The sequence below is a fragment of the Oryzias melastigma genome, linkage group LG5 (assembly GCF_002922805.2).
Source record: "Oryzias melastigma strain HK-1 linkage group LG5, ASM292280v2, whole genome shotgun sequence".
In the NCBI taxonomy this organism is placed as follows: domain Eukaryota; kingdom Metazoa; phylum Chordata; class Actinopteri; order Beloniformes; family Adrianichthyidae; genus Oryzias; species Oryzias melastigma.
In genome coordinates, this window is record NC_050516.1 from 26,488,192 (window position 1) to 26,511,187 (window position 22,996).

The 22,996-nt window shown below is 37.0% G+C and overlaps 4 protein-coding genes across 6 annotated transcripts in view; 3 read left to right on the plus strand and 1 right to left on the minus strand.

The window, feature by feature from the left end:
- The first annotated feature begins 627 nt into the window (after positions 1 to 627).
- sp1 (sp1 transcription factor) lies at positions 628 to 8,644 on the plus strand. 2 transcript variants are annotated; one of them, XM_024269470.2, is made up of 6 exons: positions 628 to 784; positions 1,377 to 1,444; positions 3,083 to 4,463; positions 5,490 to 5,628; positions 5,721 to 5,911; positions 7,139 to 8,644. In XM_024269470.2, exons 1-6 carry the CDS (start codon positions 778 to 780, stop codon positions 7,441 to 7,443), a joined length of 2,091 nt encoding a protein of 696 aa, XP_024125238.1. In that variant the 5' UTR covers positions 628 to 777; the 3' UTR covers positions 7,444 to 8,644. The 2 variants fall into 2 exon arrangements, with proteins under 2 accessions (XP_024125238.1, XP_024125239.1); XM_024269471.2 differs by lacking the exon at positions 628 to 784 and adding an exon at positions 855 to 1,010.
- Positions 8,645 to 8,950: 306 nt separating this feature from the next.
- Positions 8,951 to 13,752, minus strand: LOC112144744 (cell division cycle-associated protein 7). Of its 2 annotated transcripts, none has more exons than XM_036212005.1 (9): positions 13,530 to 13,752; positions 13,337 to 13,447; positions 12,899 to 13,219; positions 12,174 to 12,269; positions 11,507 to 11,656; positions 11,137 to 11,280; positions 9,575 to 9,724; positions 9,366 to 9,502; positions 8,951 to 9,085 (listed from the first exon to the last, which is right to left on the minus strand). In XM_036212005.1, the coding sequence occupies exons 2-9, from the start codon at positions 13,421 to 13,423 to the stop codon at positions 9,043 to 9,045; spliced, it is 1,128 nt and encodes a 375-aa protein (XP_036067898.1). In that variant the 5' UTR covers positions 13,424 to 13,447; positions 13,530 to 13,752; the 3' UTR covers positions 8,951 to 9,042. The 2 variants fall into 2 exon arrangements, with proteins under 2 accessions (XP_036067898.1, XP_024125242.1); XM_024269474.2 differs by having other exon boundaries at positions 13,337 to 13,451.
- A 2,079-nt stretch (positions 13,753 to 15,831) lies between these two features.
- Positions 15,832 to 19,797, plus strand: prr13 (proline rich 13). Its single transcript, XM_024271214.2, has 4 exons — positions 15,832 to 15,967; positions 17,567 to 17,600; positions 17,716 to 18,200; positions 18,800 to 19,797. Exons 2-4 carry the CDS (start codon positions 17,585 to 17,587, stop codon positions 18,845 to 18,847), a joined length of 549 nt encoding a protein of 182 aa, XP_024126982.1. The 5' UTR covers positions 15,832 to 15,967; positions 17,567 to 17,584; the 3' UTR covers positions 18,848 to 19,797.
- Positions 19,798 to 20,021: 224 nt separating this feature from the next.
- The window catches only part of LOC112145233 (poly(rC)-binding protein 2), a 14,129-nt gene continuing 11,154 nt past the window's right edge, over positions 20,022 to 22,996 (plus strand). Inside the window, exons 1-3 of the mRNA XM_024270361.2 lie at positions 20,022 to 20,393; positions 21,585 to 21,715; positions 22,940 to 22,963. Coding sequence (XP_024126129.1) covers positions 21,647 to 21,715; positions 22,940 to 22,963 — 93 coding nt within the window. The 5' untranslated portion in view covers positions 20,022 to 20,393; positions 21,585 to 21,646. The remainder of the gene's footprint in view (positions 20,394 to 21,584; positions 21,716 to 22,939; positions 22,964 to 22,996) is intronic.

Consider the following 22,996-nt stretch of genomic DNA (forward strand, 5'->3'; position numbering starts at 1 on the left):
CTCCATGTTTTAATTCAAGAAACGAATCTTGGCAAGATTTCTCAGTTTAAATATAAGACTTTCTTCGAAATGTAACAAAGAAACCCATCGGTATTTACGTCGACATTTTAGAAACGCGGAAAACATAACCAATGTCAATTAGACTAAGCGGCACAACCTAACTACTGAACCCGCCCAATTTCGCCCACCTTTTCTCAAATTCCATTGGTTGGCTGACGTTAAGAGGCAGAAGCAGCCAGTTTGATTGGTGGGTTGGTGTAATCTTTCACAAGGCGCTTTCCATGGGGGTGCGTTTCATTTTATTCATAAGAGAATCACAAGAAGCACTAAGAAAGAACTTAATGCAGTTTGTTAAAATAATTAATTTGAAAACTGTGTATTTTTCTAACATTTTCTTAAAACCCATTTTCTTGTACAAAAAAAAACTTAACTACAGTAAAACAATCGTAACTCTCGTAAGATTCACGCGTTAATGAATGTAGTTGTTAATCACCTTCACTAGTTTAACTCTTAAGAAAAAAATATATTTATTGAGCTTTATTTTCACGGCGTACATACTTTTAAAACAATATAAGAATAGAGTTAAAACGTACCTCTATTTTAAAATGTTTTTTTTCTTTTTGTGCCTCGATTCAACAAAGATGGCGGGCTACAGCGGTGACTAAATCAAACGCACCTCGATGCTTTCCTTCAAAGGGAAGGGACATCAAGTTTGTGTGAAGTTGTGAAAAGTTGTTAAGCAGAAAAAGAGCACAGAAACTCCTCCCGTCTTCAAATATGAGCAGTAAGTGAAGTTTTAAAACTCTGTGGTGTGTTATGACCGTGTCTTTAGCTTGTCAATAAGAGGTTTTTATTAGAGTAAGATCATTTTTTAAGCAAATAAACAGTCGTGAACGTACAGTATATCGAGTTCCCGTAACATGCAGTTAAAAAGTGACCAGCAAACGCAACGTTAACGCTACTTGTTGGGACTTGGCTAACAACATTTAGCGAAACGACAAAAGTTGTTCGTAAGTGACACTAAAATGTGTGTACTTTCAGGACCAATCCATATTCTTAGGGTGTGTAGTCTGTTACATTTAGAGAATAACTGAAGTCGCTTTCACAAAGACGCGGCGCGATTTCTTAGAACATCACTTGCCATTAGTTGATGTTAGCTTAGCCTTTAAGCTAGCGTGCCCCGTGAGTACTTTGCCATTTATATCTTAGCTTTTCTAGGAAACGTCGCTGCTAAAAAAAGATAAAAAGTTATACTTTTAAATGTAACAGTCGTTTTATTTTTTGTCCCCGTTTATTTTTTGTTAAATGTCGCATTGTCTGAAATGGGTGCTTTGGTGTTTGTTGAAGTCGGGAATCTTACAACTCTTCTTCCGCAGATCAGCAGCAGGGTGAAATGGCCGCAGTCGAGAGTGGCGGAGGATTCTCTCAGAAGCGAAATTCACAAGTAAGTTTACTCTCCTCTCGGATTGGTGATTTATTTTCCTTTAAGTCAGTTTTAGGCCTAGGGTATTTTCGCTACTTGTTGAATTTGCTCGACGTCGTTTATCGGGACCGGTTGTTTATTTCTCCCCAGAGCACATGTCACCGGGGTGGGGAATGGGCAGGTAAAAATCTCCCAGACGGGGTGTTCCCGTCAAACCCCGGCACTACAAGTGCGTTTTGTTCGGCCCATTTGGCATGCCTTTGAGGGGGTGGCCAGTGTGGTGAGCTGGTTTATAGGGCAACATAAAGTGTGGGAGGGAGAGGGGTGGGCTTGGGAGGAGGGGAAGCCGAGCCCGCCACTACTCCTCACAACTGTGGTCCCTCCCATACCCACCTCAACCCCCACCTCCATGTGAAGCCCACTCCCCAAATCCTGCCATCAACATAAAACAAAACCACACGTTTAATTCACTAATCCACATTTATATTTGTGTTTGCTTAGCATAAATATGCTTAAAGAATTTTGTTTTGTTTGACATTAAGATAGTTTTTACATTTTTTGTCCCTTTTTTAACTATACAATCATTTAAAATTCTTCCTAAAATATGTTTTACTTTATCTTTAGCTTGTCACTTAATTATTCTATATTACACAAGAGCTGCAAATGTCAACTTTATTTAAAAAAAAGCAAATTATGTAAGTCAGTGGTTTTTAATCCTCAGCTATGGACTGGTCCCGGTGCTGGACCATAGAAAAAAACACAAAAAACTGCAACATACTTTTTGTTTGTGTTTTTCATAATCTGATTCTAAAAGACATTTTATTATGAAGACTACTGAATTTCCCCACCACCACATTCGACTCATTCTTGACGCATATCAAGTCACTCAATAAGACGTCAAATCTATCTGTCACTTTCTTAAAGCGGCAGCACCGACTGCTAAATTGAAACCACTAAGGTAACAAAGTTAACAAAAATAAAACACACTTTGAATTTTTTTTTGGCAGAAATAAGCCAGTGAGGAAACACAAGTCTTTGACTTAAAAAAAGCTGCACTTAACAAACAAAACCAGGAGTCTTTACTCCATTTTTTTTTTATTGCAACTGTTGTTCCCACACACCATAATAATAGAACATATTATTATATTTTGAAATGACTAATTTTAGTTAATTTCTTAAACTTTTTTTTTTGTATTTGTCCGTCACACTTTACAAGTCATACGATACTGAAGTTGTTGCCAATTTTTTAGCTTCCACTTTGACAAATATGGGTTAATGGAAAGTCTATATCACACTTTAATGGTTCGAGTTTACAATTAATGTTTGAATAATTTTTATATTAGGTGCAGATATTTTACAGAGGATAAGGAGAAACTTTGCGCTCAAAAGTCAAAGGAAACTAGGAAAAAAAAGTTTAATAATCAAGGCACTTCAGCCTCATGTAGGACGATATGTGAAAATATTGTCTGACATTAAACCAGTCCATGGGCTGAAAAAGTTTGGGGACCACTTATTTAAATATTTTATTTTACTTTTAAAAAGTTTGCCTAATAAGTTTATTTTACTATCATTGGTGTTTCCTTCGATCAGCAAACTAGTGATAAATATTTAACATCTGGACTTTTGTCTCTATTGATGCCATTTTTTTTATTTTTGTAGGACTCGCAGCAGCCCTCTCCCCTTGCTTTGCTGGCAGCCACGTGCAGTAGAATCGAACCACCGGGGGAAAACGATTCTTCTTCAGAGCAGCATCAAACTCAGCAGCAGCTGAAGATAAACCAAGTCTTCACCTCCAATGCTAATGGCTGGCAGGTTGTACCTCTTAGCCTCCAGACATCCCCTGGCTCTAACACTACTACAACCACTGATTCTACAGGAGCGATGACAGGAGGTGAAAAGGGCAGACAGGTGCTGTCACCATCTGAAGCTGCTGTGTGTAGTCAGGCTCAGCAGCAGCAGCAACAACAGCAATATGTTTTAGCTCAGGCTCCATCAGTGGGAGGTCAGCAGATGCTTACCACCATATCGGGCGTGATGCCCAATATTCAGTACCAGGTTATTCCCCAGTTTCAGACAGTAGATGGCCAGCAGCTGCACTTTGCAGCTCCTCAGCAGGAGTCTGGGATAACGGGTCAAGGTCAGCAGTTTCAGATAGTGTCCTCTCCCAGTGGGCAGCAAATCATAACAGCTGCCAACCGAACCGGCGCATCAGGAAACATTATAACTATGCCCGGTGTCCTTCCGGGAGCCATTCCCATACAAAGCATCAGCTTAAGTAATGGTGTGCTACAAAACCAACCTCAAATCTTGGCAAACATGCCAGTGTCTCTCAATGGAAATATCACCCTGCTGCCTGTCAGCACAGGTGCTACAGGGGGAGATGCAAACTGTGCTGGAGATGGAGGGGGTCACCAACAAGTGGAAAACCAGACGCAGCTGCCTGTATCTTCTGGGGCTGGTTACATGACCAATGTATCCACTGTCACCACACAGACCTCCTCTTATGGAATCAGCCAAACACAGAAAAGCAACGGATCAGGCGCAGGAAGTTTCCAACAGAGCCCCTCGCCTGTTGGGGTCGCTGTTCAGTCAGAAAACAGGAATGGACAGCAGCCTCAGCAAATTCTCATACAGCCTCAACAGGTCATCCAAGGTGGAGCATCCCTTCAGACTATCCAGGCTGGTGCTGTTGCAGGAGGCCAAGTGTTTGCAGCTCCAACACTCAGTCAGGAGGGTCTTCAAAACCTTCAAATCATGCCAAACACAGGACCTATCCTCCTGCGCACCGTAGGCCCCAATGGCCAGGTCAGCTGGCAGACCATTCAGATTCAGAGTCCAACTGGGGCACAGATCGCATTAGCCCCTGTGCAGTCCATACCCCAGCTTGGCCAAGCTCAGGGAAACTCTGGTGCAGGAGCAGTACCTGTCAACACAGTGCAGATCCCAGGCATTCAGACCATAAACCTTAACGCCCTCGGAAGTGCTGGACTGCAGATGCACCAGATACCAGGAGTTCCGATCAGCATCGCCAACCCAGCAGGTGAGTCTGCACCGTTCACCAGAAGTTTAATTCATTTGCATAAAGATTGAAGAGCAGGGGGCAATTTCACGAGTGAGTATGTAGTTTGGTTTGAAATCACCAAATTTTATGAACTTTTTCAATAAAGTAAATGCATTGATTTTTATTGGATATGTCTGGAAGATATATAGCCGGTAAAAGTAATACACTTAAGTAAAATCCCAAAAATGTAACTTGTTTTTTGTTTTGTTTGGCACAAGCGTTTATTTTGTGTTCCCGTGAAATATTTAGTTCTAGTTTAACCAGTTTAACTGGTTCAGTATTTGCCTGAACCTTTTACTGTACAACATGTACCAGAGTTCAGCTCTTTTTCTTTTGACCTCTTTACACAACTGTATTACTTTCCATGATCATATAACTGTAGTGGGAACAAATTCAGACCACACTATCAAGAATTTGCAAGTAAATTGGTCATTTACAGTGAGTAAACATAAAGTTTGTTGCTTTTAATGTAGAGAGTTTATTGCAACACCCACAGCTGTTTATGTTAAGTGTGTAAAATGTAATGTAAATTAAAAAAAAAAAGTTATATTGGAGATTTTCTCTTCCAAATGTCTTGGCTTTTTAACTAATTAATTTTAATATTTTACCAGTTGGCAATAAATTCCTTTTTTGTGTGCACCAACTCCACCAGGCATGGAACATGTTTTTCTTTGGGTAGAGGTTTATGAAACACTTGGTGTGATTAAATGATAAATAAAATTCATCTCTTAAAGAAATAGAAAACTTCTTGAGTCATCCTCTAGATCAGGTCCTTTGACCCACCAACCTACCTGTATTCCAGCTCTCTCTGTATTTCTTGCTGCTGATTACCTGGATCAGGTGTGTTCAGTCAATCAGAATGTGGAAACACCTGAGTTCTCTAATCAGCAGCAAAAAGGGAAGGGCGAGCTGGAAAACTGGCATGGTGGTGGATTCTCAAGGCCCAGAGGTTGGGCAGCTCTGATATACATTATTCAAACTCTTTTTCTTCCGTTATCATATTAGATCCACCGCTACATACAGCTGGAGACAGTTTAGATGACAGTGCGATCATGGATGACGAGGACATCAGCCCACCCAATCAGGGTCGACGTAACCGCAGAGAAGCGTGCACCTGTCCAATGTGCAAGGATGGAGAGGCACGGTATGTGACTAAATGATCTTTAGTTCATATTTAGACAATTTAAAAATGTTGAGAATAAACAGCATGTTTTCTTTCAACTTTGTATTAATCAGTGATCCAAATAAAAAGAAGCAGCACATTTGTCACATAAGCGGCTGTGGGAAAATCTATGGGAAGACCTCACACCTCCGAGCCCACCTCCGTTGGCATACAGGAGAACGGCCTTTCGTCTGTAACTGGTCTTTCTGCGGTAAAAGATTCACGCGTTCAGATGAGCTCCAGCGCCACCGGAGGACACACACAGGTAGAAATTAGGACTTACTTCAGATAAACCTGCTTTAACAGTACATGTGCTGCTACTGGTCTTGTGTACTGGAATGTCATAACACAGCCTTCACCACTAATGACATGTATACGCCTATAAAATAACTATTTTCTTTGAGAGAGTCCAGTTGTGACCACTGTTGTAGTCATGGCCACAGATGTCTCCAGACATTTTTCTCAGAAAATTGCTCCAAATGTTTTTATATTTGTGTTTTTGCTGTTTACACTGGAAAATTATAAAGGAACAAAGAAGAAAAGTCAAACCTGACAAAAATCAAAACCAGACTTTTGCAGAGTGGTCCAGATCAGATTTGAAGGATAGCTTTTCTTAAACACTTATCAGGAATGTCTGGTGCGCTATGGGATTCACATGTGGACTTGTTTTAGAACTTGCAAATGTTTTTTTTTTTTTGTAGCTATTTAAGAACTTTTGAAAGTGTTTCAAATTATAGTCCTCCTGGAAGACTTGTGACCTTTAGTGTAGATGCAGCTTTCTGTCACTACATCATCTGAAAATTCTAAAGTAATTAACAGATTTCCTAATATAGTTAACTTAGAAGCAGCAAAGCAACTCCAAAACATCACTGAATGTATGACTACAGGTACAAAGTGTGTATATAAATTCTACTTTAGTTTAATCTGTCTCCCAGAAAGTTTATAGTTTTGTCAGTAATCTTGCTTTTGGTGTCTTTGTATTAACGGTGGTGTCCTGCTCGGTCTCCCTCCAAAGTGATGAGCTTTCATTTCTTTTCTCCATGCTCATTTTGTGACATTAACATTGAGTTCTCCATTATAACTGGTTGTTGGTGTGATTACTATATTGCTCACACCTGTTGGCTGCCACATGTGTGTCTAAACACATTACAGGAGTATCAAATGCTTGAAAGGTTTTGACATGGCGCTAATAGCCGTCACTCCTTACCACTAGGTGGCGGTAATGCACCTAAACGCTGCCTGCCATCCGCCACGAAACTATACAAGATGCCAAAAATTGTATCCAGTTTATTTTGAGTTTTTTAGAAATTTATCAGGTTTGACTTGGAAGTTTTGTTTCAGTGCAAACAATGAGCACATGAACATTTACAATTGCAACCATTTTCTGAGTTAAAGTCAAATCTTTACTTTTAGGTGGTGGAAAATGTAAAAGATTAAAACTACCAGAGGTGTGAAATGTCCTCATCTTTTCCTTCCTTCACCCTTTCCCCAGGTGAGAAAAGGTTCGCCTGCACTGAGTGTCCCAAGCGCTTCATGCGTAGCGACCATCTCTCAAAGCACATCAAGACCCACTTCAATAAGAAAGTTGGGACAGTTACCAACAGCTCCACATTAGCAGGCGATGCGGCTTCCCCGGCAGCAGGAACGGAAGCAGGCAGCGGAGCAGTGTCGGGCAATGACCAACACTCCATCGTCACCATGGAAACCTTATCTGCAGAAAGCTTAGCTCGTTTAGCCAGTAGTGGTATCAACATGATGCAGGTGGACCTCCACCAGATCAATGGAAACAGTTATTAAAAAAACAAAGGGAGAAATCTCCCTGTTTGGAATTTGTGCTTAAAACGAGCAGAAAAAAGGGCAAAACCTCTAAGGTGTCTAACCGAAAAAGGTCTCCAAGTCAACGTTAAATATACTAGATTCAGAATTTGATTTTTATATTTTAGGTATTGATAGTATTTAATAGTATGCTCTATTAAAACTCTGTCAAATTCAATTTTTCCTTGCAAAGAAGTCACATTTACACCAACACTTCTCCCACAGTTTTAACAAAGCTGCACTTGAGTACAAGTGGGATTGAAATTAGTTATTTGATAGTTAATTTGAGACGAGTTATCTCCACATTTTTCTTTAGAAAAGAAGTGACCTCAAGTCACTTGCTCTACTTACTCCAGGGCTGTTTTGTATTTGCCCCTTTTTGCGCCAGAGGTCACTTGCCCCGTCCACAGCACCATTAGCATTTCCCTAAAATTATAATGAAACACCCTGATATCAAGTATTTACGTCTGCGATTACTGCAGTCATGATAAAATTGGGTAATTTTAGAGACATGCATTTCTACTGTCATAGTGCATGAATTCATTACCCAGCAGAAAACTGGGCCAAAAGCATCGTCTGTACAGGAGTCTGTCTGTGCGGAAGTCCTGCGGATAACTCTTATGTAAGAACACATTCAAGCCATCGTGCTTTAATATCTATGGTATCAAAGCATTTTTTTTAAAGTGTAAATATATATATATTGTTTTTTGTAAAATCAAAGTTAAGCAGGATCATCTTACATGATTGCAGGATAATGCTTTACAGTTGTTTGTCCCTTATGCACAATCAATCTTAATCTTATTTTTTTATATATATAAATATCCATATAGATTAACTGTATAAACTTTGGAGTTGTCATAGAATGGTATATACAGTTCAGATCTTCCAGTTGACACATACCTTTGTTTTTTCCTGTGGTACCAGTTTTTCTTTTAAGAATTTTAGAGCAATGTCACTTTCAGTTTTAATGGAGTTTTGTTTTTCCTGTCATTTATGGCCAGAGCAAAAAACAAAAAAGAAAAAAAAATGGAATAATGTTTAGACAGTTTACAAGCTCAAACCAAAGCTTCACATTTCCTGTCTTTTGCCAGAGAAGAGCCTGGAGAGAAGTTTGTCTTTGGTCAATGAACTTTGTTTTTTCTTGTACAAATATGATGCATATGTTAAAACTGGAAAAGAACAAGTATGAATGAAAGGTATCAGTTTTCTTTTTTTTTGTCTAAATGTAAAAACAGCAGGACTTTGTTACTAAAGAGGGTTTGCATAGCATTTTTTTTTTCCTTCTAGCTATGCTTTGTGAAACACAATTGTAACCTGTGCAATGTACCATGACAACCTTTTAGAAACAAGATTTAAGTTCATTGGACAAGTGCTCTTAAGCCCTCCCTCCCCTGTGTTTTAAAATAAGGGATTTTATAACGTTTATACACCTATTGCCAACAGCTTGATTAAAAGTTAACCTACTTTCTCAGTTCATTGCAATCTTGTGTTTCAGTGTTCACTCGACACGTAATGTCAAACAAATTTATTCATTTAAAACAACGGGGATAAGCACAAACTAGATGGTAGTCCGCACTCCCCTCACATCTCCACACCGTCTTGGCACTTCAGCTTTTCACGGAGGCTGGAAGCAGAGATGAATTGGAGGCTTCGTCATTTCAAATGAAAAGCAAAAGTCCCCTCTGCTAAAGTAGATTCTACGGTCAAATAATCCTGCTTTTAGTCCAGTTTAATTAGGTTTTTTCTGGAGTTAGAGATCCAGAATGACCTATTTCTAAAAACTATAATAGACTACTTTAACGTTCCAAACTACTAGTTTTCTTCTGGTATTTAGTACATATTACTACTAGTTGAACTGAACTAGTAACTTAATTAATCCATAGTTTTCTGGCTTTTTACTCAACCTGCTGAGGTAAGAATGGACGTCAGAGAATCCGTGGTACTGGGCCAGAGGAAAGAGGATTCCAGTTGGACAACGGCCCTCACGCTGACGGCAGAAACTGCAGTTACAGATGCCTCGACAGGGGGGGCACTTCCATTCCTGAGGAGAAAACCCATTAAAATAAGATTCCATGTAATTACAGCCATGGTATCGGCGGATCTTTGCTCTGACCGGATCAAGCAGAGCTTTCCGGACGTCTTCTCCGTATCTGTTCCTCAGGCAGGGCCCACAGAACTGACCCTGAATCCCGTGGCAGTCCACACTGCGACAGCACGTTTTCGTGTCTATGGTCTTCTGGCGGCACTGATGGCACGTGGAGCCCTGGAAATATACAAAGAAGAAGCAGCAATAAATGGAGGAGGAGACCAGAATGACATTCCAGAGTTTGTCCACTGAAGAGACAAACTTGATGTAAATACTAAAACACAAATGATTAACTGACAAGTTAAATGCCACACTATGAACATGACATGGAAAATACCTGGAAGTGAAATTTAATAAACAGTTTATATGAAAAAGTACAAGGCAGTTTTACGCCTTTATTAAATACATTTGAATCTGATTTGAATTCATTAGTCGCAATTCATGGAAAGTTTGAACTCATTCAACAGATCCCATGATGACATTCCTGTTTAGTAAAATCAAGGTCAGCCTATGCAGAACATTCACCATCGAGAAACAAAGTAAATACACAAATATATTTTCATATTTTTTAATTTCTAAAATATTTGGGATGTAATTTCAAATTTTTGTTGAGTGATTCAAATTCAGATGAGAACAGCAGACACTTTTCACCAACTGGGGTTTTTCAAATGAAAGACCAGTTAAAATATCAAGTGAGGACAAAAAAATCTAATTTTGATGAAATGACTAAAATGAAAATAATATGTAGTGTTTTATTTATTTTTGGGATACAATAATAGAGTAAAATTCATTTAAAAAGAACTATTAAAATACAAGTACTGGCAAAAAATATTGTTTTAACTGTGTCCTCGGACTTGCAATTAACTTAGAATAATTCAAAGTGTTTTTTTTTAGTTAAAATAACAGCCATGTATGTGTAATGAAGTTGTCTGTCTGCACTGACATCTAGAGGTTGGGTAGAGTTGTAGTAGAAAGTATTTCTCCGTTCCTTTTTGTTTACTATCAGATGCAATCCTGGATTGAATGCTTGTGGATTGTTACACCGCTAAAACCTGTACACATTTTAAGAATAATAAACATGTCAATATGTCACAAGTTGTACAGAAAATGAAGCATTTTCAAAACAGCGATGCATGTTGAAACATTTTTATGCTCAAATTTTTTTTTTTTTCATTTAACACTTTAAAACTGATATCAGAAATTTTGGATTATGCCTTTTAAAGTTGCAACATTTTAAAAATATGACAAAATAATAAAAAGCAACCTCGACTTTTTTTTGTCTTTGGAGAACAATTTAATTTGATTTTTGGCTCCTAAGTGTTTTTCTTCTTAAAAAAATATATATATATTGATTAAAAATATATAAAATAATTTTATGCACTTTTTATAATTTCAAACCTTTTTGAACTTTAAAAAACCCATTAACATAATGTAACATATTCTTTAAGATTATGAGTACCTATACCAAACTAAATTAAAATAAGATTATTGTGAATACTAAAAGTGTTTTGTTAAAATTTAAGGAATAATTTTACCACCCCACTATTCAAATATAGTGCAACATAGCAGGAGTTCTGCTGTAAACTTACAGTAGCACTGTTGTAAACTTTCTCAGTCATGTTTTCAGCCACAAGTTGAAGTTCATCCTCTGTGATGTCCTCCACTGGACGAACTGCATGAGCTTTGCTCTGAGACGGCCGAGGATTTCCACGTCGCCTTGGCGCTCGCCGCACCTTCCAATCAGAAGTCATGCTTCATTTACCAAACTTTTCTTTTTTTCTTTTTTACATATAAAAAAAAAAAAAAAAACAACTGTCAAATACAACAAAAAGATCAAATTTTCTCACTCTTTTTTTCTAATTGCTGTGCTTCTCTTTTTCGTTTTGAAATTATAAAACAAACACTTATTATTGATCTCATTATGATTTACATCTGCAGTTAAAAAAATGCAACACTGACCTCGAGAAGCTCCTCCTCCAGACTGCGCTCCACATTCTCCTCCTGAAGATCTGAAAGATTTTCCCTCAGCCCCATAGACCGGGTCTGTCGGCGTGAAGCTCGCTCTGGATTCCTCCGAACATCCTCGCAGTTTTCAGAGGCTAGAGCGCGCTGTGATAAAGACAGAATTAGAAAAAAAAAAAAAAAAACAAGCCTTTCCTAAATGTTTATTTGAAGTCCCCAAAACACTTGGAGAAGTCACGTGACATGACCTTTATTGTAAATATAAATAAAAAATCTCAGATTTTAGATGTTCCATCGGATTATTGCACTGTTTGCAAGCGCAGCAGTACCCCCTCTGTCTTTAATTTAAGTGACATTTGCCTAAAAGTTTACAATTTGAGGAAGAAAAAAGATTTGTGCTTTATTTCCCCATTGAGGCCAAACCTAAAAAGAATCTAGCATTTAAGTTTAAACCTCACAAAATCTTTTTACCTACAATAGAAAATAACTGATCATATAAAATATTTTTTTAAAAGAGAAAACATTTTTAAAAATTTATATAAATGAACATTTCTACATTAAGATCTTGTTTGGGAGGGGGCACACCAATAAAAATGTGACAAAGTTTTAACAGGATGCAAAAGATTGTTTTTTTTTTTGTCTTACAGTCCTTCACAATACTCACAGGAATTCTCTCTTTTCTCTTCTGCTTGGCTCCTTGTTCTTTCACAAGCCCTGGTCCACCAGGCAGCTTTTGCAAGTCTGCCATCAGCTGAGCTAGCTGGTTAAATATGACCACAAATTGTTAAAAAAAAAAATCTCATGTATGACAAAAAATAACCTCACTTCCTGCAGAGTGGCTGTTTAGCTGGAAAAAAAATATTTAAGAAGAGCAAAATGATAAGGCACACCTATATCCTTTTGACGAGTCAATTATTTGACACATTATCAGGCCTGGCTTTTTTATTTATTCATTTATTTTTTACTGGACATAAAAATACTATTTTAAAAAGTGTACTACTTTCTTTTTTAAAGTTACTTCCTTTGTGGAGTTGCCATAGAAAATGATCCATCATTATTCAAGCCTATCTTCTGCATCCTCCTCAACCATCCTTTTGTAATTCTTGGCATCAACTTGATCCTCCTCTTTCCTGGCAACTCCAACCTCAGCATCCTTTTACAAAAATCATAGCTCTCCCTCCTTTCAGGGATTCTCAACCTGCTTCCATTCATGAGCTTTTCCTCTAAAGCAGGGCTGTCAAACTTGATCGCACAATGGGCCAAAATCCAAAACACACCCAAGGAAAACCTCAACACCCTCAGCTATGCCTGCTTTATCTCTAAACCAACATGGCTGCTCTCTACTTTGCTACGCTTTCACTTTAATTCTAGCTGACACTCATCACTCACCATTGCTTTGTTGGCCTTGATGTTTTCTTCTCTCTTCACCAGAAAACCGTCTGAATCAGGCGTTTCAGATCCAACTTCCTCACTGGCAGACTGATGAAAAGCCGCTTTCTCCACATCCTCAAATTTCACCTTCCTCTTGTTCCTGGTCTTCTTTTTCTGCTTTGGCTTTCTCTCCTCTTCTTCCTCGTTTGTGGACGGCGGGGACAAAGAGGGAGGACGCAGAGCAACCCTCAGTCGGAACCTTTGAGGAGCTTCAGGTGGTTGGGTTGAGGCCTTCTGCTCTTCAGGGGAAATGTCAAGCTGGGCTTCATGTTTGACATCCTGATGGAACAAATCTGATTGTGTTAGCTTCATACCCAAATATGATTTAATACAGCCAAATATCAATGTAAAAATGAAATAACAAATAAAGAAAAATATTGAAACAATGAAATCTACCTTTTCAGTAATTTCAGAGTCGGAAAATCCATAAAAAGTTGCGTCATTGTCAGAATCCTCCGCAAAAATGTCAGCTAGCTCGGTCATGGTGGAGAACAGCCCCAAAACACACTGACTGAGACACCAAAACTGCTTCTTAAATTACCATGTGGAACACAATTCTCTTAACAAACAACTCGGGATATTAGTTTACCTTTCGGTTAGCCTTTTTTTTTTTTTAACAAGAGTGGTTCTTTTAAAATTAAGCTAGGTTTAACATCCCGCTCAAAAGTAAACGCGCGCGCAACTCCTCTGTCTGTGTGTATTTAGAAAGAAAATACTCAAAATAGCTGCAAAATGTTTAATATATATATATTTGTTACTATGGCGAACAGAGAAGTTTTTATACCAGTGGATGGTTAATACCAAATATTTCCACAAGATGGCGCTTCTGATTTTATTAAACTAAGGAGGAGGGAACACTGGGATGAAAAACCCCGTGATTGGTTGAAAATTATCCACGTGACAAAAGCAAACCCGAATATGTAAGACGTTTGATAGCTCCTCTGCCTGTCAATCAAATGGATTTTCCCTTAAAAATAGTTTTCAGAAAATAAAGATTCCACATGAAAAACACCCCTATTGATTTTTACTTTCCTCATGCAATTGTGAACACACACATTCACAAAAAATTAATTCATAATGGTTTTAAAATTAATGTAAATTAAAATTATGTTTTAGAATTACAGCAATGAAGCTTCTCAAAAGCTATTAACATGTATACAGTCAAAAAAAATAAATGCTCTGTTGTTGCTATGTTTTAATTATCTTGAAAACCAAACCTTAATCTTATAAGTTACAACTGTGAAGTGTTGCTCTTTCAAAACAATCAAGCAGGGATTTGCAACATGTGACTCTTTTACCCCTCCATTGTACTTTAAAAAAAAAGGTTAAAGAAAAAAAATATTGTAAAGCAACAAGTAGGTAGTAAAGTTTTTTTTCTTTTTTTTTAAGTACACTAAGGTAAATTGTGTCACAAGGGGACTTTTATTTTGAAAGGTTGCCATTTCAGGAGGTTATGTTATCACAGTTATGTTAACACACCAGTCTTACAAAAAAACCTGTTCCACATATTGTTCCACCTTGGTCTCTCTTGCATTTTATGTTCGTAGAAGCCAGACTTTGTCACTGACAGTCCAAAGAATGTGATACTATTGCTTCTTGTCAATCTTTTTCCAGTTCTCTTTGCACTGGAGTACCACAAGAGTTTGTACTAAACCCTCTCCTGTACTCTTTATGTTCTTTATACATTTGTGACTGTTCATTATCCTACAAAAGTAATGCCTAATTTCCCTTAGGGGTAAAGTATGTTTGAACATTATTGACTAGAAATCGCTTGATTGGACAGATTATGTCAAAGATGACATGGGTGGGAAACCAAGAGGCTGACAAATTAGTGTTTAAACTCAAATTCAACTTTATTTATACAGAACTTTTCCTGTTACGGAACACCTCAAAGTCCTTTATATAAAATAAAATGTAAAAAATGGGTAAATAGATCGGATCTTTTTGAAAGCTCCCCAACACACAAGATTTTTGAGTTTTTCTAAAAACTTTCAGAGTGGATGAAACCCTCACGCCCTAGGCAGGTTGTTCCACGGATGAGGACCACAGTGCTGGAACGTGGCTTTGTAGTGTTTTTTTTTTTGGTGAGAATTTTGGTCACCCCACATTGAGAGGAGCCACTTGAATTGGCTCGGGGATCTGGTCCGGATGCCTCCTGGACAACTCCCCAGGGGGGTCTCTGGGCATATCCCACTGGGCGGAGGCCCCGATGAAGACCCAGGACACAATGGAGATACTACATCTCTCAGCTGTCCATGGAATGCCTCAGGGTCCCTCCAGATGAGCTGGAGGAAGTGGACGGGGAGAGGGAAGTCTGAACATGTTTATATATGTATACAAAATTTGATCAAAATGTATGATAGATTTAATTGGATTGCTATTGGATAGTAAATGCCAGCAGACTTTTACTTGTTAATTCCATTTAGCTAATACAATTGTCATGTGTTGGCACGGTGACTCATTGTCATGTCATAATGACCAAATGGAAGCCGGGCAGTAATGGAAAAAATGACTAAAATTGAATGTAAGGCAAATGTTTGGTGAAAATATTTATCATAGCTCTATATATTGTTATTATACAACTTAATTTTGTTACAAAGTCTATGAAAGTTCTTGTAAATTAAATTTGTCTTAAAGTGATAGTCCTGTTTGTGGATATAAACCAAAGCAATGCTCCACTATGTATTAACTTGCTCTTTTTTTTCTTTTTTTTTTTTTAATAAAACGTATAAATTCATAAAGAACTACAATGATGTAATGGACGTTTTCAGATAATATAATTCCCATTGTGGCCATATTTCCTTTGCACACACCCTTTGTCGACAAAGGTTGTAAGACGGTGAAAACTCCGCCTTTTGTTGTGAATGTCATACACAAAGTGGTGGGTGAGCTTTCAGAGCGGGCACATTCCTGATCGGAGGTGGGCGTGGCTTCCTGGCGCGGTCACAGTTAACTACAGCGCTGAACGCGGAAGACAACAAGAAGCTGATCAGACAGACGTCGAATAAGCGGAGGCAAGTTTATCAGGTAAGCTTATGAAATTTATGATTTTGTTGTAGACAGCCCGACCGGCGTCTACAGTAGATAGTCTGGACATACCTGGTGTGTTAAATGTGTGATGTTGTTTGGTTGGGTGTCGAACTTTGCGTGAAACTGCTATTTCTTATCCAGGAAACATTCCTCGAGCTGGGTGTTTTGCGACATCTGGGCCTGGTTTGTGGCAGGCGGAGAAAATAATGGATTTCCGTTGCAGATGTAATAGATACATTAATATACACTAAAAATAAGTGCGTTTAACTACTTTTAAGTACCATTTTTTTGTAGGTTTGTATGTCTAAGGGCGTTTAAGTGTCATTAAAATTATTACTGTTTGACAGTAATACTTTTACTTTTACTTTTATTTTTTAACCTCTCAAGCTTGTATGAAGCTCAATCTTGTTTTGCCACTTTGTCATTTTTTTCCCCTTCATTTTTGGTCAGGTACTTCTATTATCCATGTCTCTTTCTTTCATTGAATGTGAAGTATCAGATTGCAGTGGTATCATGGCTTCCAGAGCTTTACTACGCACTCATCCAGCAGCCACAGATTAACAATTGAATTTTCCAGCTGTTACATTGAACAAAAACTGCATTTTTACAAATATTTTGAACCCTACATCTAAAACGTGAAGTGACTTGTTGAAAATAATTCATTCACTAGATTCCAAACTACGTAAATGCTGTTTCCACACTGAGGTGTGTCCAAGCTGAGTCATCAAGACTCACCTCTTCTTTGACATTTATCTCTTTTCGTTTAGTATATATATCTTTTATTTTTATGGATAAAAATTAAGAAAATGTATTATTCTTCATTAGTTTCTAACAATGGATGTTATATTGTGTTATATTGTGTTGTCAAAATGACACATTTGATCGTAAAGATAATACAAAACCTCAGACTACAAGCACTTACAGTATAGTTCAAAATCCCTGCAAGGAACTCCAATCACGTGAAAACTATGTTGATGTTTTTATTCATAGATGATGGGAATTTTGAAAGAAAATTATAAAGTCAAGAGAAAAAAAAACTGCTGAGTGTAAAATATAAAACCATAAAGAGAATCCTAGAAATCTCTAAAGAATCATTGGGTCAAAAATTTTAGTTTTATTGAATATATATATATAATAAAAAAATTTAAGATAAATAAAGTTTAATTTGATTTTGTACTCAATTTTTTTTATTCTCTGCTCACTTGGATCCTCGAGGAAACTTAGAAATGTGTGTCAAATCTTCTAGCAAGCAGCATTTTTTTTCCTTTGGTCTTCAGCTGAAGTGCTGTTGGTTCCACACCAAGTCTAAAAACGAGCTAAGACTAACTTTACAAGACTCTATTTCACTGTTCAAATGATTTTGCTGAATTGATTTAAGAATACTCAACAGTTATTAACAAGAGTTTGGGCTTAATTGAACAAAAGCATGCACTGTAATTGATTTCTTTTGGTTTATGTTTCACTTTTTATTCAATTGTTTTGCTGTTTGTATTAACTCCCCTTTTTAAATCATGTGTTTATATTGATTTCCTTCTTTGCTTGTTTTACAGGATTCTATTGTGACGCCTGACGTGTTTTTTTCTTCTTCTTCATTAGACAGACTACCCCAACACCATGTGGCCAAATCAAGGTGGGATATCAAATTTGCATATTTTGAATTAAAAGTATGAATATATTTATAAATGTCTGTATTACCTAATGCATTGTGAGCCTGAAGATGGTAATTTTTTTTTTTTTTGGATCAGGTCCTCCTCCTCCAGTGGCTCCACCAAACCCAGCCTTTGCACCCGGCTACAATCCTGCATTTCCTCCCGTGCCTCCAGCAGGAGTCTTTCCTCCACAACCAGCGTACCCAGCTGGTCACTACCCAGCCGGTGTGAATGTCCCCATGGGACCTCATGCAGCTCCAGGAATGATGCCATATGGAGCTCCTGGAGCTCAGCCGTATCCCGTAGCTCCAGGTGGAGTTCCAGGAGTCCCTCCTGCAGGTGTTTACCCGGGTCACTACCCACACTCTCCAAAAGGGGGGCACCACAAAGGTCATAAGCATCATAAGCATCATAAGGATCATAAGGATCACAAGCATCATCATGGAGGAGTTGTGCCGATGGGTGGAGTGTTAGGTGGGGGGCTTGGAGGAATGGGAATGGGGCTGGTCGGACACAAAGTTGATAAGAAGATGAAGAAAAAGATGAAGAAGGCGCATAAACATGGACACAAACATGGCAAGGTGAGGTTGTGTTTGAATGCTAATTGGGTAAAATGCTAGTTGGGTTTTGTCTTGACTGAGAGGTTCAAAATAAAAAAAAACAGACATTAAGGTTAGATTTGGAAATACAACAAATGTTTCTATAAGCACTAAGTGTGAAATAAAAAATCTAATTCATTTTCATGAAAATCGATCTATGTAAAAAAAAAATTAGATAGTGTGAAAAAAAAAATGCCAGTCATAAGTAACTAATTAAAATTCTAACATAATTTTCACATTCTGTAAACATTTTTAAGAAGTCAAACCCTACATAAACTTGAATACCAAAATAAACTGGATTATTTCAGTAAAACTGTTAAAACTATATTTAATTGGATTAATGCATTTTTTTTGTCTAACAATCCTTCCATGGTCATTACTTTCTAATAGGAATAATGTTAATAACATCATCAATTTGTTTAATTGTTTTGTTTAATTGCGAACTACTAAGCACATCTGGCCTGTAGCAAAAGATCATTACACTATTTTTTAATACTTTACACCTTATCAAATACTGCTGGAAAATACTCTGCTGTATTATGAATAATTTTTGTGTTTAATGTATGATTTTCATCTTCCAGTCCTCCTCCAGCAGCAGCAGCAGCAGCAGTAGCAGTGACTCAGACTAAGGCCTTCCACTCTACATCCAGCGTCCAGAAGAAAAGTTTTCTGGAAGTGCATTTCAACTATAACCAATAAATGTAAAAGAGATCTGTTGCTAGAATATATAAAAAAGTGTTTTTACAGCACGAGTTACTAAACAAAAAATGCTAGGTCACACTGCTTTTGTGAAATTTTATACTTCGCCTAAATGTAATATTTGTGATTGTATCTTAGTCACTTAATATCTGTAATAAAATAAGGAATAAAGAAGAGATATATTTGAAAGATCATAAATGGAAAAAATGTGTAAAAACTTGTTATTTTCATGACAAATATTTTCTCAGTTTTTATTTTGACTTACACTAATCTGAGCCCAGCCGCTGCTTGGGTACAATACATTTACTTGTGCTTTTATTTTCCTGTTAGCTTGGTTTGGCTCTGACCATTCAACTGATAATTTAATGTAGAAAATGTATAAAATAAATGTAATTCAGCTGAAAACAGAAAAGTAATACTGTCAATGAATGTGCATAAAGGTGAAACTCTCATTTTTGCATTTAATCATGTGCCTAAATGTGTACTTATGTAATTTACCCCTGCGATTAATAAAGTTTTCTGATTATGTTTAAAATGCCTTCAATGTGACCTTCCAGAGGTGTATGGTTTGGGTTACAGAGGGGCTCATCAAAATGCAAAAATGTATGACTCGAACGTTGGCTAGATATTGATCTACTTTTAAAAGTGTTTTGTTAATTTATAAAAATTCTGACACACACTAAAACAATGGAGCTTGTTTTGTTTTATTTTGAAAATATATTAAGCTTATTATTGTCAAAAAAGTCAAGTGTTACATTCAGTACAGTAGGAGGCAGCAGAAAAATAACCCTTTTCTAATTTGGAATTGAGTTCAATGTAAAAATGATTGTAAAAGTATCTGTTCACATAACACTATTTCAATAAAATGTGTTTATATCCATGGTGCCTTCGATGTCTGCTCCAGGCTTTAGTGGTTTCCTCTATAATTAGTTGGAGTGCTCATTTTTTGCTTATATATATATATATACATATATATATATATATATATATATATATATATATATATATAAAGATTAATTTATAAATAACTGCAAAGTAAAGTCTTAGTTTATTGAAAATTTAAAGAAATACATCTCGCTTTACTTTAATGAGCGTCGGAAAACAGACAATTTTTGTGGGACGTTTGTGATCTACTGTGTTTTTTCTTCGTAGAAACCATCGTATTTTTTTTTTTTTTTTAATGTGCTTTCTTGTGACCTGCCACGTCGTAGCATAACCTCAAACGGCCGAGGAAACGAGCTTTTTAACGAAACAGCCGATCGGGGTGGGGGTTTGTGATGGGTGAGAGGGGAAAGTTCAGAGGTTGTAGTTTTGTTGTCTTTGTGTAAAGGAGTGGAGCTCGATCTCACATCACTCTTCCCTCTTCCCCGAGTCCTTTCTAAACTCTCCCCCTGGGTTTCTACCCTCCCGAACCTCTCCCCTTCTACCCTCACAACCCCAACCCTCCCCCCGATCACATCCTAGCGTCCGAATCAGGTGAGTTCGACTTTGATGCTCTGGACTTTCCAACATTTGTTTTGGTCAGAAGTAGCGAAAAGAAATCGCGCCTCGGAGCTAGCTAAGGCTACATGCTAGCAGGCCGCACAACGATGAGCACGCAGTCTGTTCACTGTGATGTGGCTAATTTGTTATTCGTAGCTTTGCTGTTAGTCTTTTACCGTCGTATTTCATTATAAAAGTTATTAATTTAGTTGGTGGAATTTGCTTTAGAGAGTTCATACTTGTGGTTTCTCGAAAATTACCCACGTCTCATTAAGCGTTAATAATATTAGCAAATAAAGCTAACTAGCTTTGCTAACAATCGCACACATGCTCCATTCATTTTCAGAACAACCATTATGCTAAATGGCTAACAGACCGTCAGAAACATCGAACTATTAAGTTGCTTAAGAGCACAAAGGCAGATAACTTTACGCCACCAACAAAAACACGATAGAGCTAATTATTATTTCATTTAAACAGTCCAATTGTGTTGTTGACTCAATAAAAACTTGCTTCAAAGCTAATGATGAGGGCGTCACAGACACAACCATATGCTCTTATGCTGTAGTAGTGGTATTTCAATGATAAATCGCTTTTATGAGGTCACTGTAAATGTATCTTATAAAGATATAGTTTATTGTGTTGCTAAATAAATTATATATTTTTAAAATGTCATGATTTAAGCACCAGCATTTGCATTAGCTGTGTCACACACAGGTGATTGTACTACACAACATCTACCCTTTTACTTTAGTAACACTTAACCATACTTTTCCCTTGAGTAAATTGATGAGAAAAACTTACTATATGGTTCTTAATTTTTTTAAATACATTTTCTTTTGCATGTCATAGTGCTTGTTTTGTATTATTAATTATAATGACTAATAATCCGTGTCAGATTTATGCATAGATACCATTTAAGCTCATGAATACACATGTGGTTGTGCAACTTAATTTGTGTAACATCCTTTTTAAGGCTGTGGAGAACAAATGCACAACAGCCATCTTTACATTGGGTGCGTTATTGAGATTTCACTGTGCAACGTTACTGCACAACCTTCTAAAATGTTAAGTCTGATTTTACAGTTCAGATGTCTGTAGGATCATTATGCTGAGAGCAGATGGTTCTCAGATCTATTTAAATACCGACACTGGAATGTTGTGTGTTTGTTTTTTTCTCCTTAGCTTCATTTTGGTGACCAAAGAACCCCTATTGTGTGCTGAAGGCTACACTTGAAGGTGCAGTTATGGACTCCGGTGTGATTGAAGGAGGACTCAATGTCACACTTACCATTAGGCTACTCATGCATGGAAAGGTGAGGTCATCTGTCAGCTGCTTCCTACAACCAAGTCATGTCTCTTATGGAAAATATATCTATATATATATTTGTCTAACGGAATGAAGGGAAGGACAGACATTTGGTAAATAAAGAGATCCTTAAATTTGCGATTGAATCTCCAAATTTTGAGCGTTTTTTTTTTTTTTAAATCATTTTTTAAAATGTATTTTTCTACAATTCTAGTTGTCTTTCTAGTCTATTTTTAACCATTACTTCTCTAAATCTTTTAGAAAGGTTTTAATATATTGTAACTGCAATCCCATACTGGATATGAGGTCTATATATAGGTGTGTTCAGCTGACAAACTGTGGTAAATCATTAGTTTGACCCTTTTTGTTTTTTTAAAAAAGTTATTGAATTTTCCTACATTCCCTAAAGCTAGATCCCATTTGGAAACTCCTTCATGAGACTGGAAAAGTGCAGATTTATTAGATCTGTTTACCACTGACCACAAAAGGCAGGATGCCATCAATCATGTAAAATAGGTGATAAAGGCAGACAAAAAACACTTTCTGAGTAGATTTGCAATCAATAGGAAATTATTTTATGGTCTCTATGGCATTTAGTCTCCTTTCAGTAAAAACACATTTAATTGCTTCCATAATTAGGGCTTATTTTAGGCAGGTGAAATTCTGCCGTTGGTTTTTCCAGGAAGTTGTTTAATTTGAAAAGAAGATATTTCCTTGTTATTGTCATCCAGTGAGTATTCAGAGAATCCAGCTTCCATGGAATGTAGTTCTTGTGCTCATGCGCCTTTGTAGGGATTTAGACCTTAAAGATAACATTTTCTACATTTATCTTCATCATGGATTGTCAAATGCAGCAACTTTGAAAAGTGGTCAATAGCAGCATGAGATTCTACACTAAATCACATCTTAAGGAATTTTGGCACAGTTTTAAAATTTTGTGTTTTTTTTATTCTTAAGGAAGACAACTTGAATAATATCTAAACATGTCAACATGTTGTTTTCAAAAACAAAATATTTTTAAATTTCAGACCACTTTTACTGTAACATAGTCAGCAAAAAACATGATTGATCTGTTTAATTTATTTGTGAATGTCTTCAATTTCCTTTTGGATTGCTTGTAAACTTTACTTTGTGTCTGTAAATCTATTTCCCAACTGTTTTAATGCCTATTTAGCATGAAAAAACAATAAGACAAGTAAATCTAACATTTCTGTTTTTATTTCTCTCTTAGGAAGTTGGAAGTATAATCGGAAAGGTAAAATTAATATATTAGATGCAATTAATGTGT

What these genes read in the sequence shown, in the direction of transcription:
- sp1 (XM_024269470.2), top strand. An exon ending in CAGCATCGCCAACCCAGCAG is followed by an intron (nt 4,464 to 5,489) that starts GTGAGTCTGCAC and finishes TTATCATATTAG; the next exon opens with ATCCACCGCTACATACAGCT. An exon ending in CCACCGGAGGACACACACAG is followed by an intron (nt 5,912 to 7,138) that starts GTAGAAATTAGG and finishes CCCTTTCCCCAG; the next exon opens with GTGAGAAAAGGTTCGCCTGC.
- LOC112144744 (XM_036212005.1), bottom strand. Translation starts at nt 13,423, where the DNA reads ATGACCGAGCTAGCTGACATTTTTGCGGAGGATTCTGACAATGACGCA. An exon ending in TGGAGGAGGAGCTTCTCGAG is followed by an intron (nt 11,281 to 11,506) that starts GTCAGTGTTGCA and finishes TCTGATTGGAAG; the next exon opens with GTGCGGCGAGCGCCAAGGCG. An exon ending in AAGTTTACAACAGTGCTACT is followed by an intron (nt 9,725 to 11,136) that starts GTAAGTTTACAG and finishes GTATATTTCCAG; the next exon opens with GGCTCCACGTGCCATCAGTG.
- prr13 (XM_024271214.2), top strand. An exon ending in ATGGACACAAACATGGCAAG is followed by an intron (nt 18,201 to 18,799) that starts GTGAGGTTGTGT and finishes TTCATCTTCCAG; the next exon opens with TCCTCCTCCAGCAGCAGCAG.